Source organism: Acinonyx jubatus, chromosome D2, assembly GCF_027475565.1.
Source record: "Acinonyx jubatus isolate Ajub_Pintada_27869175 chromosome D2, VMU_Ajub_asm_v1.0, whole genome shotgun sequence".
Lineage (NCBI taxonomy): Eukaryota > Metazoa > Chordata > Mammalia > Carnivora > Felidae > Acinonyx > Acinonyx jubatus.
Window position 1 is genome coordinate 8,016,003 of NC_069393.1, and position 15,771 is coordinate 8,031,773.

Sequence of the window (15,771 nt, forward strand, 5' to 3'; positions counted from 1 at the left end):
AAGATATTTTCTATTATGCAATAGATAGGCTCTTCTGGATAAATTAAGGAATGCTTTTTATAGCATCAGTTTATAGTAAGGAATATAAATGGGTGAATTGAGAGAGGTCACTTGTCGATGTGATTTTGGAGCTGAATTGTCTCAGCTTCCTTTCACATGGGGCTCACCTCTCCCTCTGCAAGGCAGAAGCAGCCTGGATTTAACTGAGCGAGGTCTGGCATAGCCTGCCTACGTTGAAATCCTGGCCTTACCACCAGGTAGCTGTGTGAGCTCGGCAAACTGGTTAACTTCTCTGTGTTAACGGTTTTCTCATCTTTAAAATGAAGCAAATGGGGGCGCCTGGGTGGTGCAGTCGGTTAAGCGTCCGACTTCAGCCAGGTCACGATCTCGCGGTCCGTGAGTTCGAGCCCCACGTCAGGCTCTGGGCTGATGGCTCAGATTCTGTGTCTCAGATTCTGTTTCTGATTCTGTGTCTCCCTCTCTCTCTGCCCCTCCCCCGTTCATGCTCTGTCTCTCTCTGTCCCAAAAATAAATAAATGTTGAAAAAAAAAATTTTTTTTTAATGAAGCAAATGAAGCATCTATTTTAAAAGATTATTCTGAGGGCTCATGAGTCACTTAAAAGAGTAACTGGCCTATATTTCAATAAATATTATACTTAATTATTACCATTATTATTTTATGTGGATCAATAACAATTTTAATGTTTTTTGTTTGCTTTGAACACCACAGGAAGACATGAGTCCTGATTTTAGGAAATTTACTGCTCCATTAGGGTTTTGTAATTTGCATATGCAAGATACCATAAGGGCTTGGGCGTGGCCAATAACAACTTAATAGGATATAGAATATATAGAAGTGCAGATAGGAAAAAGTGAGGAGATACTGATTAGAGAGGGGGCCTAAGTAGGCCTCTTGGCAAAGACAGCGTGGAAGGAGGGCGTTTCTGACAATTTCAGGCACATTCCACAAGTTCTTAACAATTACTTACTTGTCCCCAAATTGCAAGTTCCTATTTATCTGTTTTTCAGTATTGCAAATATAGGATATAAACTATTTAAACAAATGAAAAATAATTTTATAACCTGGGATGAAGAGAGAGATGGGAATGAAACTTTTGGAAAGTGTGACCACCTAGAACTAAAATGCAGGCTAGGACAAAACAAAATTTCATTCATTCCTTCAACGGATTCTTTATTGAGCACCTATTGTGTTCCAGTCATTATTCTTAGCTTTTCAGGCAGATCAATGGACAAAATAGACAAAGCTTTGTGCTCTCATGGAGATTACATTCTTGTAGGGAAAGTAAGCAGCAGATATGAGGAAATTATGTACTATGTAAAACTATGATTCATACTACAGAAACAAGAAAACAGCATGGAAAGGCAGACTGGGAGTGCAGAGGGAGGGGGTTGGGTAACATTTGTGGATGAGTTGCAGTTTTATACACGGTTGTCAGAGTGGATTTCACTGAGAAGACAAATAGAGATTTGAAAGAGGTGAGGGAATTACACGGAGCTGGGGGAAGAATGTCCCAAGGAGTGCAGCAGCAGTAAGTTGGGAGTGATGCCTGATACATATCAGGGAGATGAAGGAAGTGTGTGTATATATTGGTGCTGAGTGAGTTGGAGCTGGGTAGCCAGAAGAAAGGTGGGGGTGTCTCAGAAATCAAATCACATGGAATGTTGGGAGCAATTTTGAGAAATTAGTGAAGTTCTTTGGACTCTGACAGAATTACTTTCAAAACTGGATGCTGCCATTTTCTATGACTTTTGAAATAATTCTTTTGAAATTTTCTTCTTTTGAAATGGTGAAAAGTGACCTCTGCCTTTTAGAGTTGTTCTAAAGAACAAAAGACATAATCTGCATGCCTTGCGCATAACCATGCACATGGTGGCCGTTACTGTTGCTAAAACCACTGGAGTTAATTACATTAATGTTCAAGCCCCTCGTTCAGAAATGGTGCATGTTTCGGACAACTTGAAATTATAGCAGCCTTGGCCGCTCTTTTGATTTCTCTGTATATGAAGGAGAGAAATAGGTAATGAAAAATATAAATAGAATCTGTCCCTGACCAAACAGGTATCAACTTCACATTCTTTAACCCACCCTCAGTAACTTAATCTAACGCTAAAATGATAAATAGTTAGACACAGTCCAAGAGGATATGAAATACTGAGAATTTTATTTTAGGAACAAATAAAGTTATTGATACCAACTCCATTTTATTCATTTATTCAATTTCCAGAGAGTCTAATATTGTTTGTTTATCAGTTTTAAGACATAGGTTTGCCATCATGTCTGTGAGATTAGGAATCACTTTATCATTGCAGTGTTGGTGAAGTCTGGCTTGTGCCACAGCCTCTGGGAACATTACGACCAATAAGGCTCAGCCCATGCCCACAGATTTTTCCCATACAGTGGAAGAGTTTAGAGAATAACAAAATACATATTTTGGAAATACAGTTCTGACAACAGAGTGGAGAATGAATTAGAGAAGGAGGATATGGAAGGCAGAAAGACAGATTCCTTGGGAGGACACTATAGACATCCCTCAAAACAAGACAAATATTAAATATCTGAATTAGAATGGAGAGAGTGGAGATGGAGGGAAGTGGACGTATCCCGGAGGGATTTTTAAAGTAGAAAAGACAGAGTTCTGTGACTGCCTGATATATGATTGCAGAGGAGGAGGAGTAATCAAAGGTGGTCACCATGGATCCGGGCTGGACTGCCAGGTGGGTGTTTATATTAGGAAAGGTAGGGAGCACAGAGATGGCTACTTGCTCAGAGATGGCAAGGAGGGAACAATGAATTTGATTATAGATGTTGTGTTAGGCAGAATTACGGCTTTCAAAGATGATCCCCAGTTGCTGGAATCTGTGGAAATGTGACTTTACTTGGGCTTGGCCAGTGTGATCAAGGCTTAAGACCTTGAGATGGGGGAGATTATACTGAATTATCAGTGAGTCCAGTATAATCTCAAGAATCCTTAAGAGTGGAATAACTGCTCTGGCTTTGGGTAAGGGAAATGTGACTTCCAAAAAATGGCCAAAGAGATGCAGTGTTGCTGGCTTTGAAGATGGAGGAAAGGGGCCATGAGCCAACAAATGTGGGAGATCTTCAGGTAATGGATAGAAGAGTTGCCAAAGAAGGAATCTGAGGAAATGGAGTCAAGAGAAGTTGAGCACAGAGACAGGAGGGTGGTTTCCTGGAGTTCATGAAATGAAGGGCTGGAGAGCAGTGATTCCTGGTGTCAAATCTAGATGGACTGGCTTGATGGCAGCTGGAAAGAAGCCTTGTGTAGCAGCTTGGAAACTGATAACATTTGAGAGGACAGTTATATTAGATTTGTGGGGAAAGAAATACACTGCAATATGTTGAGGCCATAAGAGGTGATAGGGAGAGGGAAGTGGCCAAGGCATCAGATAGCTTGAGTTGGAATCCTGCCAGCTCAGATTTTTAGCTCTGTGACCTTGGGTAAGTCACTAGTGTTCTTTAAGTTTCAAATTTCCTTTTAGGAATATTTAATTTAAAAGAGGGAAAAAATGTGATTTCATTAAACATTCCATTATTAGATGGTACTGAGCAGTGGTGAAGGCTCAAAAGCCAGGGTTCAGTCAAAACTAACCAATAGGTTGAGAATAGCCCATGAGTCCGTTATTAATGGTAACATAACGTTAGCCTCTCTTTTCTAAAAACAGAGACATGAGCTATAGTGTGCATTTTATTTTTATTTTTATTTTTTGGCTTATACATGTCTAACAGGAGACTATACATATGAAATGTAATATAAATACATGCTAGAATATATTAAATCTAAAGATAGAGCTTTAGATTTAAAGCATGAACCATAGCTTATTTCTATTAAACGCTGTTATATAACATATACATTGTGAGGAATGTATTGAGAGCTCAAGACAGTACATGAAATGTTATGGTTGATGAGAAGATGTTTCGTTTTTTCAAAAGCCAAAATTCAGAAATTAAGTCTGATTGTTACTGGAGATAACTTTGTAAATCTTTGACTACTGTATGGTGTACTTTGGAAGAGTTGGTTGTATTTTATCTTCACATTTGGCCCATTGAGACATTCATAAGTATTGCCCTCTTTAATTAATTACTGTTTGCGTGAGGAAGAATAAATTTCACTGTAGCCAATTAGAGTCTGTAAGAAACTGAAGAATACAGTGAGCCTTTGACTAAGGTAATGTTTCAGAATCCTGGATACAGGGGCACCTGGGTGATTCAGTTGGTTGAGCTTCCAACTCTTGATTTTGGCTCAGGTCAGATCTCACAGTTTGTGGGATCGAGCCCCATGTTGGGCTCCGTGCTGCCAGCATGGAACCTGCTTGGGATTCTCTCTCTTTCTTCCCATCTCCACTCATGTTTTCTGTCTCTCCAAATAAATAAGTAGGGGTACCTGGATAAATAAGTAGGGTCAGTCGGGTAAGCATTTGACTTCAATTCTGGTCATGATGTTGCTGCTCATGGGTCAGGCTCTGTGCTGACAGCTCAGAGCCTGGAGCCTGCTTTGGATTCTTTGTCTCCCTGTCTCTTTCTGCCCCTCCCTGACTCTCACTCTGTCTCTCAAAAATAAATAAACATTACAACAAATGAACAAACAAACAGAAAGAAAAAAAAGAATCTTGGATCCATTGCACAATATGTTGAATTCTGACCATTAGTTTTTGGGAGGGGCAATTCCTGAAATGTTGGGATGTATTATTCAGTCATAAACTGAAATTATCAGATACCCAAATACAATTTAATTTATATGCTCGTGAAGTATGTACGTACAGATACTTGCCAGTTTCATCTGAGGAAACATTACGTTTGAAAGTTTACTTGTCCTGTATTTCTAAAATTTGTCTTAAGTCTCTCTCCCCTGGGTTTTTTAATTAGACTCTATCATTTTCACATAAATTATTTAGGTTTCTGTTGATGCTGCGCATGGTTATAGCCCCCGAGCCATTGATATGAGCAATGTCACACTGTCCAGAGACCTGCACGTAAGTATTGCTTTTTTAAAGTATTCTGAAAATTCCATTTTTAAAAAGCATATTGTAACACTTTCCTGCATACATTTCTCTTCATGAATTGCTTGAATATGTTGATCATATAAAGGGTCCATGGAATTTATAGATTATGGACCCTAGCTTTTTAATGCTCTGAAAGTTGATACAACTTTTTCTAGGATGCATCTTCCAGATAACATATTTTCCTTATAGATAATATGCATTAAAAAAATCCTACTATAATTGAATAGCTGTGAGTGAGAAGAGAATAAATCAGGAATTAGAAATGCTCTGCTCAAGGGTAACTTCAGTTACCCAGTAAAGAATATGAAATTTAAGTCATTTATCCAGGGAAATGGGTAGCGTTTTGCCTGCTGCATCCATAGTTGTATCAGTTCACCTTTGTGCCTAAGGAATGTACTTTGAAATGGCTGATTGGAGCAAACGAAAATTTGTTGCCTTGGAACAGAAATTGATAGGTCAGTATCCTGATCAAATAACGATATTGGCATTATTAGTATTATTCCACGAGAAATAAATTTATAAAGACAAACCCTATGTAGTAGGTCATGTCAGTTATGTTAAATTGTTTGACTTGCCCATTGTCTTTGCTCCCGTATGGATGCCTTAAGAATGAGATAGTAATCTTGAAACTCAAAAGGGAAAAGAGAATCTTAGAGGCAATCTTACCAAAAAGCTAACGGCCACAAAAAGGTTAATGTGGCTTGTCCAAATCTCTCCCTGAGTGTGGGGCAGGCATTGAATCTAGACTTTCCATCTAAGCTTCTTTGCATTCATTGTTTAATAAGATTTAGATTGCCTTTTAAAGCTTTGGAAATTGCAATAAGAACCTGCAAATAAATAGATTTTTTTTTTGTTAAAGTCCATAGCTAATCTGAAGTTTCATTATTGAATTAATAAAACCTTTGTCTTTAGACATTACAAATAACTAGACAAAAACCATTACAAATAACAATAATCATTCCCATCAAATCATCTCTGCTGTTTACTACTGCACAATTTCACAGATTGTTTCTGGGTTTCACACGTTGAATCTGGGTTTCAGATTCCAAGTAAGATCATTGTGTTTGATAATCTTGAGATAGTTTAGCCTGGACATGCTATGATTTATTAATTTAAAGCATGTTTTGATATTACCTATTGGCAAGTGAGGTCTTTTTCTACCCATTAAATTATAACTTATTTTCTAAATGTTTCATTCACTTAAGGCTATGGCAGAAATGATGGCTGAAAACTACCATAATATATGGGCAAAGAAAAAGAAGATGGAGCTGGAGTCCAAAGGTAATATTTTCCAAAAATCCTGATTAAAAAACAGAGTGCAACTCTGTGAATATATGGTATGGATAAAACCATCTTTTTAAAATAAGAGCTTATTACACCTTTATTTTCTTAGAATGGTTCAGATACGCCTATAACAGTTGCAGGGTGGGAATTTTATAATTTCCTGCCTGTGAGTGTACATTTCTTCATGTCTGGGAATTCCTACGACTCTCTTACCCATTTTAGCATGTACATATCGATATGCCTCATCCCAACATTCGAGGTGTTCTGTCAATTCCTTACACTTCTCCCCCTGACTTCTATCCCTAACTTAAATATTTCTCTCATGTCATCCCTTCCCCTTTTCCATCTCAACCCCTCTGCTTTGTCCAGTCTAGTTATGTTCTTACCTCTTACATGCTTTTGCTTGGTCTTTGCTGCTGTTATTCTTAAATACTAAAATGACATAATATTCTCGTAGTTGTTTCTCAGATGTTCTCTTAACTTATTTGCATGATTTCTGCAATTTGATGCATCCTACATGGATGGGTGATCTCTTTCATTGTTATTTATTCACTCCTGGTCTATAAACATACCGGTGTGTGTGTGTGTGTGTGTGTGTGTGTGTGTGTGTGTGTGTGTTCACGCATGTGCTCTCTCTACAATTACTTCCTAGAGGGACTTCTTTCCCCCGGTGAAGCAATAATTGTCTCCAGGTCAGGGCCCCAACTTCTGTTACTCTTATAATTCTTACTGTATAGTTCTAGGCATCAAGAAACTCTCTGTTTCTTATTTATTGGCCTAGGTAAAAATATATGGGAGATAGTTTTGAAGGGTGGGGATATTTCATGGTGGAAAGTACAGCTGGGGTCTTGAAGGATGGTAGCAACACCACACTAGTCGTATCAGACTAGTACAAGTGAGAATCCATCACAGAAATGAACAGAGAGGATCCCTTACACCAAAATTGCCTAAAATTTGACTCAGGGCTAGGCCTGTTTTTCTAGAACCATTTTATAAACGTTTTTTAAATGAATGAGCACTTGTCTGGCCGACAGATAGTTGAGCAGATGGATGGCTGGCTGGCTGAGCCATAGAGGCATTGAGTTTTGCTTAGTGAAATTCTTGAAGGGGCATTGTCCACATGAATAGTAAACAAAATGCCTATTTCCTGCGTAAGCAGATAGCATGAAAAACGTCAACTCTCAGGGTGCCTGGGTGGCTCGGTCAGTTAAGTGTCTGAGTAGGCTCAGGTCATGATCTCACGGTTTGTGGTTTCGAGCCCGTGTCGGGCTCTGTGCTGACAGCTTTGAGCCGGGAGCCTGCTTCGGATTCTGTCTCCCTCTCTCTCTGCCCCTCCCCTGCTCACACGCTCTCTTTCTGAAAAATAAATAGACATTTAAAAAGTCTAGTCTCTCTTTTTCCAAGTATGTTTTAGTCACTGTGGCTTGGCCATTCAGTGTCCTATGGTCAGTGTTTTCTTTGAAGTAGGCCACCTGTTAATGAGACGTCCCAACCTCTGCATCCCGTGTGTATGGGTCCAGATTCATACTTTGTAGTTGGGAGACCGGCTTGGTCACAGCAGGCTAGATGGTGAGGTGGTGGTATTAGTCCTCAAAACCTTAATCCTTCTTCTTCCTCCACACGTGCTTCCCCTTTTGAAAGAAAAAGGGAGTGGCTTAGGGTCAGAACAGCAGCCCAGTAGGAAAGGTGTTAGAATATGCAGCCCTGGCTTCTTTGGGTTTTGAAACGAGCAAAAAGCAAGAAATGAGTCTTGGAAAGAAGACAGGCTAGAGGCTGTGGACAGTTTTTGGAAGGAAACTACTTGTGTCTTTTCACAAATTTGTTCTCTCACCCAGGGACTTTGACACCAACTTGTGTGCTGACAACTCTGCTTCACTTCTGAGTTCTGGGCTGGCGTGTGGGAGGTACCAGTAACCTCCCTGGCTTGGTGCCCGTGATGTGTGTGTGCGTGTGTGTGGTGGGGGGCGGGGGGAGGGCAGAAAGGAGAGAGGGAGGGAGGGAGAAACACCAGGAGTGAAGTATAGGAAGTAAGGAACAAGGAAACAACTATAAACAGAAAGTCATTTAGAGTCACACACCTACACACCTAAAAGCTGCATACCTCAGTTTCTACCCCATCCTGGGCTCATTATTTTCTTTCCCTCCCATAATAACCTATTGGTGTCTGCCCCCCAAATCATTGTGGTTGCCAAATTAGCATATTTACTAGGAATAAAGGACTAAATGCAAAAACAGCAGATGATTGCAGGATGATCAAATTAGACGTTTGATCTACACATTTTTTTCATAAAACATCTCCACAGATCTCTGCTGATGGTAGAAGTCAAATTTGATCCTTGTGTGCTTAATAACGTATTCTGTATCCTTCTTGCTTTTCACAAAATACCGGTTTCTGTTGTCTTCTGAATATTCTGTATTATACCTGATACTATGAGTACTAAAGTATAAAATGACTGATGGCTCCTTAAAATGCTTAGCATTTGTTGGCTTTGTAGCTGTGGCCTGTCCCTTTGCATTTATGATCGTATAGTGTCACCTAATGGTCAGAAAGCTCAGTGCGTGATCACATTTTTGTAGATGGCGCTCTCAGTCCAGGCAAACTCCAGGCAGACATGGCATTTTCTCCTTTGCCTTTTTGTTTGCTTTTTTTGTGCGTAGGGCAAATTCAGTAGGATTGTTTTAGTAGCTCCCAGCCACATCATGTTGGACACTGATATCTTAGGCTCTATGTTGCACCAACGTTCAAACCAAATATTAATTTTTAAGTTTTTTTTTCTGGAATTTCCATAGTAGCGTTTTAGGGAATTTCAGGATTCCGTTCCAAATATATTCCCATACGTGTCTTATAAAGTTGAAATCTGGGGTACACCATGCTAGTCACACTGATGCTGATCATGAGATCTCTACATCTGGAATTACCAGGGCATTTCCTGAAACTTTTATAACTTTTACAAAAATTTTTACAAAATCTCCACTTTTATTAATACTTTGTTTATTATTAGTTTTTTAAAATTTAAATATTTTCTAGAATTTTTAAATCTAGAAGGTTGCTTTTTGATATTTTTCACCAAAATAGGTTAACCAGAAACCTAGGTGCCTGCCACAATTTTTAGTCAGTCACATATGTATGTTACTCTTATGAAATGTTTAAGAGAGAGCAGCTTTGAACTTAGCAACCCAAGTGTGGGTTTTGTGTAGAATATATGGCTATAAAGTACTGTTTGATCTGGGAGGCTTACTAAAAATTCCATATTTAAGACATTTTTTTCTCTTCTCTCTGTGAAGTGGAAAATGTAGCTTAGCCCTTGAAACATGCCTTATAATTTCACTAGCTCGAGCTGTGCAAGTTTTAGTGTGTATTTACATGCTCCACACCCAGAGTTCATTTGAATGGAGAGGGTAACATGGCTTCTTCTCCCTTCTTCTGTGATTGCAGGTGTCATCAGCCCTGGATGTCACAAATGTCTACGTGTCCCTGTGTTTTTTTGTTTGTTTTTAATGTTGTGTGTGGTTTTTTTTTAATATGAGAGGGATAGAACGCATGAGCAGGGGAGGGGCAAAGAGAGAATCCCAAGCAGGCTCCATGCCTAGTGTGGAGCCTGACGTGGGGCTAAGTCCCACGACCCTGGGATGGTGACCTGAGCTGAAATCTAGAGTTGGATGCTCAACAACTGAAGCACCCAGGTGCCCCATTAATTGCCTCTTAGAAGACATATGCACAGTGTTTCTTTGAACAGGTTTGCTAAATTAATTGGAACATAAAAGGTGCTGGCCTTGAGAAACTTAACAGAAACCCATGGGGGAGGGGAAGGAAAAAAAAAAAAAAGAGGTTAGAGTGGGAGAGAGCCAAAGCATAAGAGACTGTTAAAAACTGAGAACAAACTGAGGGTTGATGGGGGGTGGGAGGGAGGGGAGGGTGGGTGATGGGTATTGAGGAGGGCACCTTTTGGGATGAGCACTGGGTGTTGTATGGAAAACAATTTGTCAATAAATTTCATATATTGAAAATAAAATAAAATAAAATAAAATTCAAGGTCAAAAAATAAAATAAAATAAAATAAAATAAAAGGTGCTGGAGAGTCAAGAGCCATATATGATTTATGTATACTCCATGTATATAACTAGAAGATACCAGAAGTTCTGTAGTATGGTCCTATTATGCACGTCATCTGTCATATTTCAGATTATTTGTTCATCGCGATGCTGTGTTCTTGTCTTGACATGCTCTTAGGAGGTGGAAACCATCCCCTGCTGGTACCCTATGATACACTGACAGCCAAAGAGAAAGCCAAGGATAGGGAAAAAGCACAGGACATCCTCAAGTTCTTACAGATCAATGGATATGCTGTATCCAGGTAAAAGCACACGTGCCAGTATATACCCTTGTTATAAAGACTGACCGTTTAAATATCCCCATCATATTTCATGTTGCAAATGATTCAGGACCCGTTTAAATCTTAGTGCTACTATTTAGTATGTTCAAAATAAACACATCAGAAACATAAATGCCCTTGACTGTTTACCACCTACCTGATTCCTTTCACTACTTAGGTTAAATCCCATCCATCATTTAGGCAAAAATTGGGGGCAGAAATGACCCACTGTTTCTCTAAAGTGAGTCTTTTTTTTTTTTTTGCATAGTAATAGAGTTACTCACTACAGTTTTATATCATATGCAAAGTATTCCTTATAAATTAAATCTCACTTTTGCCTGTAGCTACAAGAATATTAGGTAATGTTCCATATTTGTATATACCATTTTTACTTTTTAAGCAAAATTTTACCTTCCAGTAGTCTGTGTAGAAACTGGTTTCCATGTTTCATTTTTGCTGCTCTAGGGGATTCAAGGACCTGGAATTGGACACACCTTCCATTGAGAAACGATTTGCCTATAGTTTCCTTCAGCAACTCATTCGCTATGTGGATGAAGCCCATCAGTATATCCTGGAGTTTGGTAGGTACCTACATCAGGGTATAGAACAGCACAGTCTCCTGGGCTGTTTATGGTCTGTTCCCTGGTGGTATAAACACTTTCTATCCAACCTAGTACTAAACAGAATCTAGCAGTCAGTAGGCAAACACATTTTTAGGGATGGCATAATTTACAGAACTTAAAAAAAACCGAACACATCATTCTTTTCTCCTTACAATGTTTATTGGCATTGATTTTTTATTTTGAAAGACACGTTGGATGGATATCCCAATCTAAGGTACAGTTAAATCTTCCCTTTTGAAATTAATTGCCATGCTCTTGAAAAAACAGAAACTCTGAGCATCCCCAAACTTTCCAGGCAATGTGAAGCCCTCAAGTTTATCCTGTGTATGGATACACATTTATAGTAGAATATCTGCAATGCAGAACACTTTACTTAGGGTCTTGTTAGAGTAAAATGAAAGACCTCCTCCCCCCACGTGGCCCACCAACTATGAAAAGAATTCCTTGTTTTAACTCTTAGATTCAGATTTTCAAGACAGCCTCCTCTCACTTCTGTTATTTCATGATTGTCCTGAGTACCATTGACTTGAAATTCAAGTTGTTAGTTACCCAGCTTCATGTCGGGTCGTCTTCAAGCCACCAGTTGGTATTAAGATAGAAGGAAGTAGGATCTGGCCCCTTTGGAAGAACAGAGTGTTCTGGTGATTGTCTTTTCAATTTCTTTTTCATGCTTTTTTTTCTCTGTTTTTATTTTTGTTTTTTAATCCTCATTCTTTCTCCTTTGCAATACTTTCCCCCAGCCCATCATCCTCGCCTTAGCAATAAACTCATCCTCAACAAACCCATCCTGACGAAGGAGTCTTCTTTACTACTGTTTTCTTAGAATTTAGGACTTAGTTTTTGGCACAGTGTCAGATTAAAGTTCATAGAAATTTGAGCTCTGGAATTTACTTGTTCCTGGTCTCCCATATCCCAAATGCGATTAAAGATTTTCCAGTTGAGTGTCCTTCTCTTAAAGAACTTGCCCTCTCAATCTGTTCTTTATCTGCAGTGCGGATGCTGTGCCTTGGCACTCTTCTTAACTACCTTTTTTCACAAAAGCCAACCGTGCAAACTAATTTACAGTATGTAATCTTTTTGTAGGTCCTGCAATGATTTTTTAAAATTTTTTAATGATTTTTTTAATATGATTTATGAATCATTCTGAAAAGTAGCCACATTAGTCTCAGTTAATGAAATTTGATCCAACAAACAAAAATGAAGCTATGGTGAATTTTTAAAGCTCTTAGGCACGCAAATTAAATATTGAAATTTCTCAGGCACATTTAAGTGTATCTGAGATGAGTGGCAACTCAAGTTTACTCTTCTTTTTGGCAAGAGAGAAAGCAAAATCAAGGGATTAAGGAAAAAAAACTTTTTAAGCTCGACATGGGTAACAGAAACAGAAATTCAGAGGGTAAAATGTGTTTGGGTTTTCTCCCCACCGTGTTCAAGTTTCTGAATAAAGAAGTGTTTGTGCAGAGGGAGTATTAAGAACCTTACTTTAAATTCACCCAGTTAGGGCATTTCTTTATTTCCACAGGATAAAGGGTGTGGGCAGAATGTGAGGCTAGATCCATAGAAAGCCCAAGAAAGTAAGGTGTTGTTTTACTCAAGAAATTAAGGAGCCGAGGTCACAGGCTCCTTTTTCGGATGGCTATGACAGAGAAAATGCAAGAATTCTGTTAGAGGAGCAGAGTTGGGACCCTTTACATTTATTTTAATTGCCAGTTTTCATTGTCACTGCAAGGAAAACTTCTAGATGTCTTCTTTTGTCTTTAAATTTACTACCTTTGCAACACATTGGAGGCTAATGGCCGTAGTAAGAATATGCATACGCCTTTTTCTGATTTTTGTATTCCATCTAGACCACAGTTCTCTCCATCAGCATTTTGCACAGAGGCATTTTTGTTAAAATGTGTAATGTAAATGCATAATGTAAAAAGGGAAGATATTTCCAATCTAATTCCCTGAACTGTTAACGTATTTTGTGATGTGCAGAATTCCGTCTAGACGTAGCTTATATGGGAAAGTCCCGTACGTGGATCCAGCCACTTGGCACAATATTCTTGAGAGTAACATTCTTAATGTAAAAGTGATGCCTGCGAGTGTACAAAAGCCGTACTTTTCTTTTACTCATTCGCTGGAAAGAGCATTGTTCTGATATTACAGAATATTCTCTCAATTTCCTAAAAGTCATCCCAAACTTAATGTTTCAGATTTTACAAAATCTGTCTCAAATTGCTTTTATTTCTATTTGCAAAAGAACTTTTTTCAAGCAACAGTTTGCTTCTTACACAATAAGAAATCTCTGCTTACAGATGTTACTAAAACTGTATATCCATTTGTGGATATATTTTGCTCTCCTGTGTGTCTGCATATCATCCTGGTTATTAGAGTTGATGTCACCTCCTGTGGATGCGTGAAGGAGGCACAGAAGGGCCACTTCAAAGCTCAGTGCATTCGGTCGATCAGTTCTTAACCTTTTGAACCATGGGGAAAACTCGGGTGTCTTTGCTTTGCTCATGGAAATTATCTTGTGACATAAGTGAACTTCTTTACTCCTGAGCAGAATGTTAATTTGCCAACCGAATATTACGGTCGTGGTCCTCCAGCTCATCCCAGGCTGGCTTCCTGCAATTTTTCACTTGGCATATTAATATTGTAACTTCTAGTCCCAGCAAGAAGCAACTATTTTTATTAGAGGCTCACCAATCTAACAGTCTTAACCAATTTTTGTTTACTGAGTTTATACTCACTGTTGTCATCCCTGGTGAGCTTCTTTCTTAGCGAAAGAAGATGCGGGGTTTTTATGTGACTCTATTCCACTTTTCCTGCTACGTGTCAAGAAGCTTGTAAAGCTACGCCAGCGTGTGTGGGGGCTGTCCTCGATAGATTTTTTTATTACGATTTGGGTACTTTTGAAAATCCCTTTTAAAAAATTGTCATACTGCTGAATGAAGTTAGCCTTGATATTTTGGATGGGTTTCTATGTTCGCTTTCCTGGGATAACACGTGCAGTGATGTTATAGTGATGTGTTCTACATGTTGCTTTTTGGGTGGAAGATCTTGTAATATTTCAAGTAAACAAAACATGTTCAACAACTCTTCATTTCTACAGATGGTGGCAGCAGAAGCAAGGCGGAACATTTTCCTTACGAGCAAGAAATCAAGTTCTTTGCTAAAGTACAGTATACACTCCATCTTGTTTTTCACTCCATGTGTTTGTCGACCGAATATACCCTTTAGATCTTTGCCTCTTTACAGAGCGTACTGGTCTACCAGTGTGAGTTCTACTACAAGTAAATATTTTGTGGCACAGGAATAAGTGCATGAGTCATGTAGGATGAAATTGAGCCCAGAATACTCGGTCTTATTTTCACTCCCTGCTCTTCCTGCCGTAATTCACAAATCACTTCAATCTGTAGGAATCAAAGTTCTCCTTACTGGGCTTTATCAAATGACAAAGAGGAAAAATAATCTACTTCTTCAGTTTGGTTGTTAGGATTTAAAAATGTACGAGCATTTCTTTTATAAAGGGGAAAAGAATTCATTTATAAATTATAAATTTAGGAAGTTGTACATGATAAGAAGCTTTACTGTGTAAGCTTTATTGTGGGACCCTTGTCCTACTCCTTTACAGCAGAGGAAGCTGAGGATCAGAGAGGGTGAATTGTTTATATGTAAAGTCTACCCAAATATCGTTCTTCATTCCATTTAATACGAATTTATCAAGAGTTTGCCCTAGGCCACAAACATTCATGACTTCCTTTCAGCCAGTCAGGAACATTCATGGCTTCCTTTCAGACAGACTTCCTGTCTCCAGTCAGGAGACAAAGTGTTGCAGATTCTCCTCATTGGGTCCATTCACTGGCATAACATGTGCTGCGTGTGTCCAGTCTCTGTCAGGTGTTAGACTACGTCCCGGGGATTCCTGTTGCGAAGACAGAATGCCCTTGGGAAGCTTTCCTGTTCAAATGATGTTGCACTTAGCCTGAGGACGTAATGCTTTCTGTCAATTTATTTTCGAAGTCCTTGCATTTGCTGGTTCCTAGAGATCATTTGCAAAATGGCGTGTTGTTTTGATTGATTCATATTTGGCCTCTTTTATATGTTTTCAGATTTGTGCCCTTTATTGTAAGGGAGATTTCTCTTGTCTTTTCTTTCCACTCAGTATAGCACTCAAAATCCGTATCAAGCATCCCAAGTTTATCCTGGGACGCATATTGTTAGTTATCTATCATACAGCATTGTAATCCCCCCCCTTGATAGCCAATTATTGCAAATGCTGTATCCATGGCCTCTAATCATACATTTAAAATACATTCTTGTATTGCCCTGTGTACCCCTAGTGATTTTGTTTGCAGACACCTAATGTGGTTTAATTTCCTCTGAGTCTGTAATCCATTTATTCACATATTTATTGACTAGCTATTATGTGCCAATCAAAATCCAGGCAATGTCACAACTT

The 15,771-nt window shown here is 38.9% G+C and overlaps 1 protein-coding gene across 7 annotated transcripts in view; it reads left to right on the forward strand.

Annotated features, from left to right (window-relative positions):
• Positions 1-15,771, forward strand: part of RYR2 (ryanodine receptor 2) — a 749,501-nt gene that overhangs the window by 568,955 nt on the left and 164,775 nt on the right. For all 7 annotated transcript variants that reach the window (XM_053207799.1, XM_053207801.1, XM_053207802.1 and 4 more), the window contains 5 exons: positions 4,934-5,011; positions 6,247-6,322; positions 10,557-10,680; positions 11,164-11,279; positions 14,422-14,486. In XM_053207799.1, the coding sequence (XP_053063774.1) occupies positions 4,934-5,011; positions 6,247-6,322; positions 10,557-10,680; positions 11,164-11,279; positions 14,422-14,486 (459 nt within the window). The remainder of the gene's footprint in view (positions 1-4,933; positions 5,012-6,246; positions 6,323-10,556; positions 10,681-11,163; positions 11,280-14,421; positions 14,487-15,771) is intronic.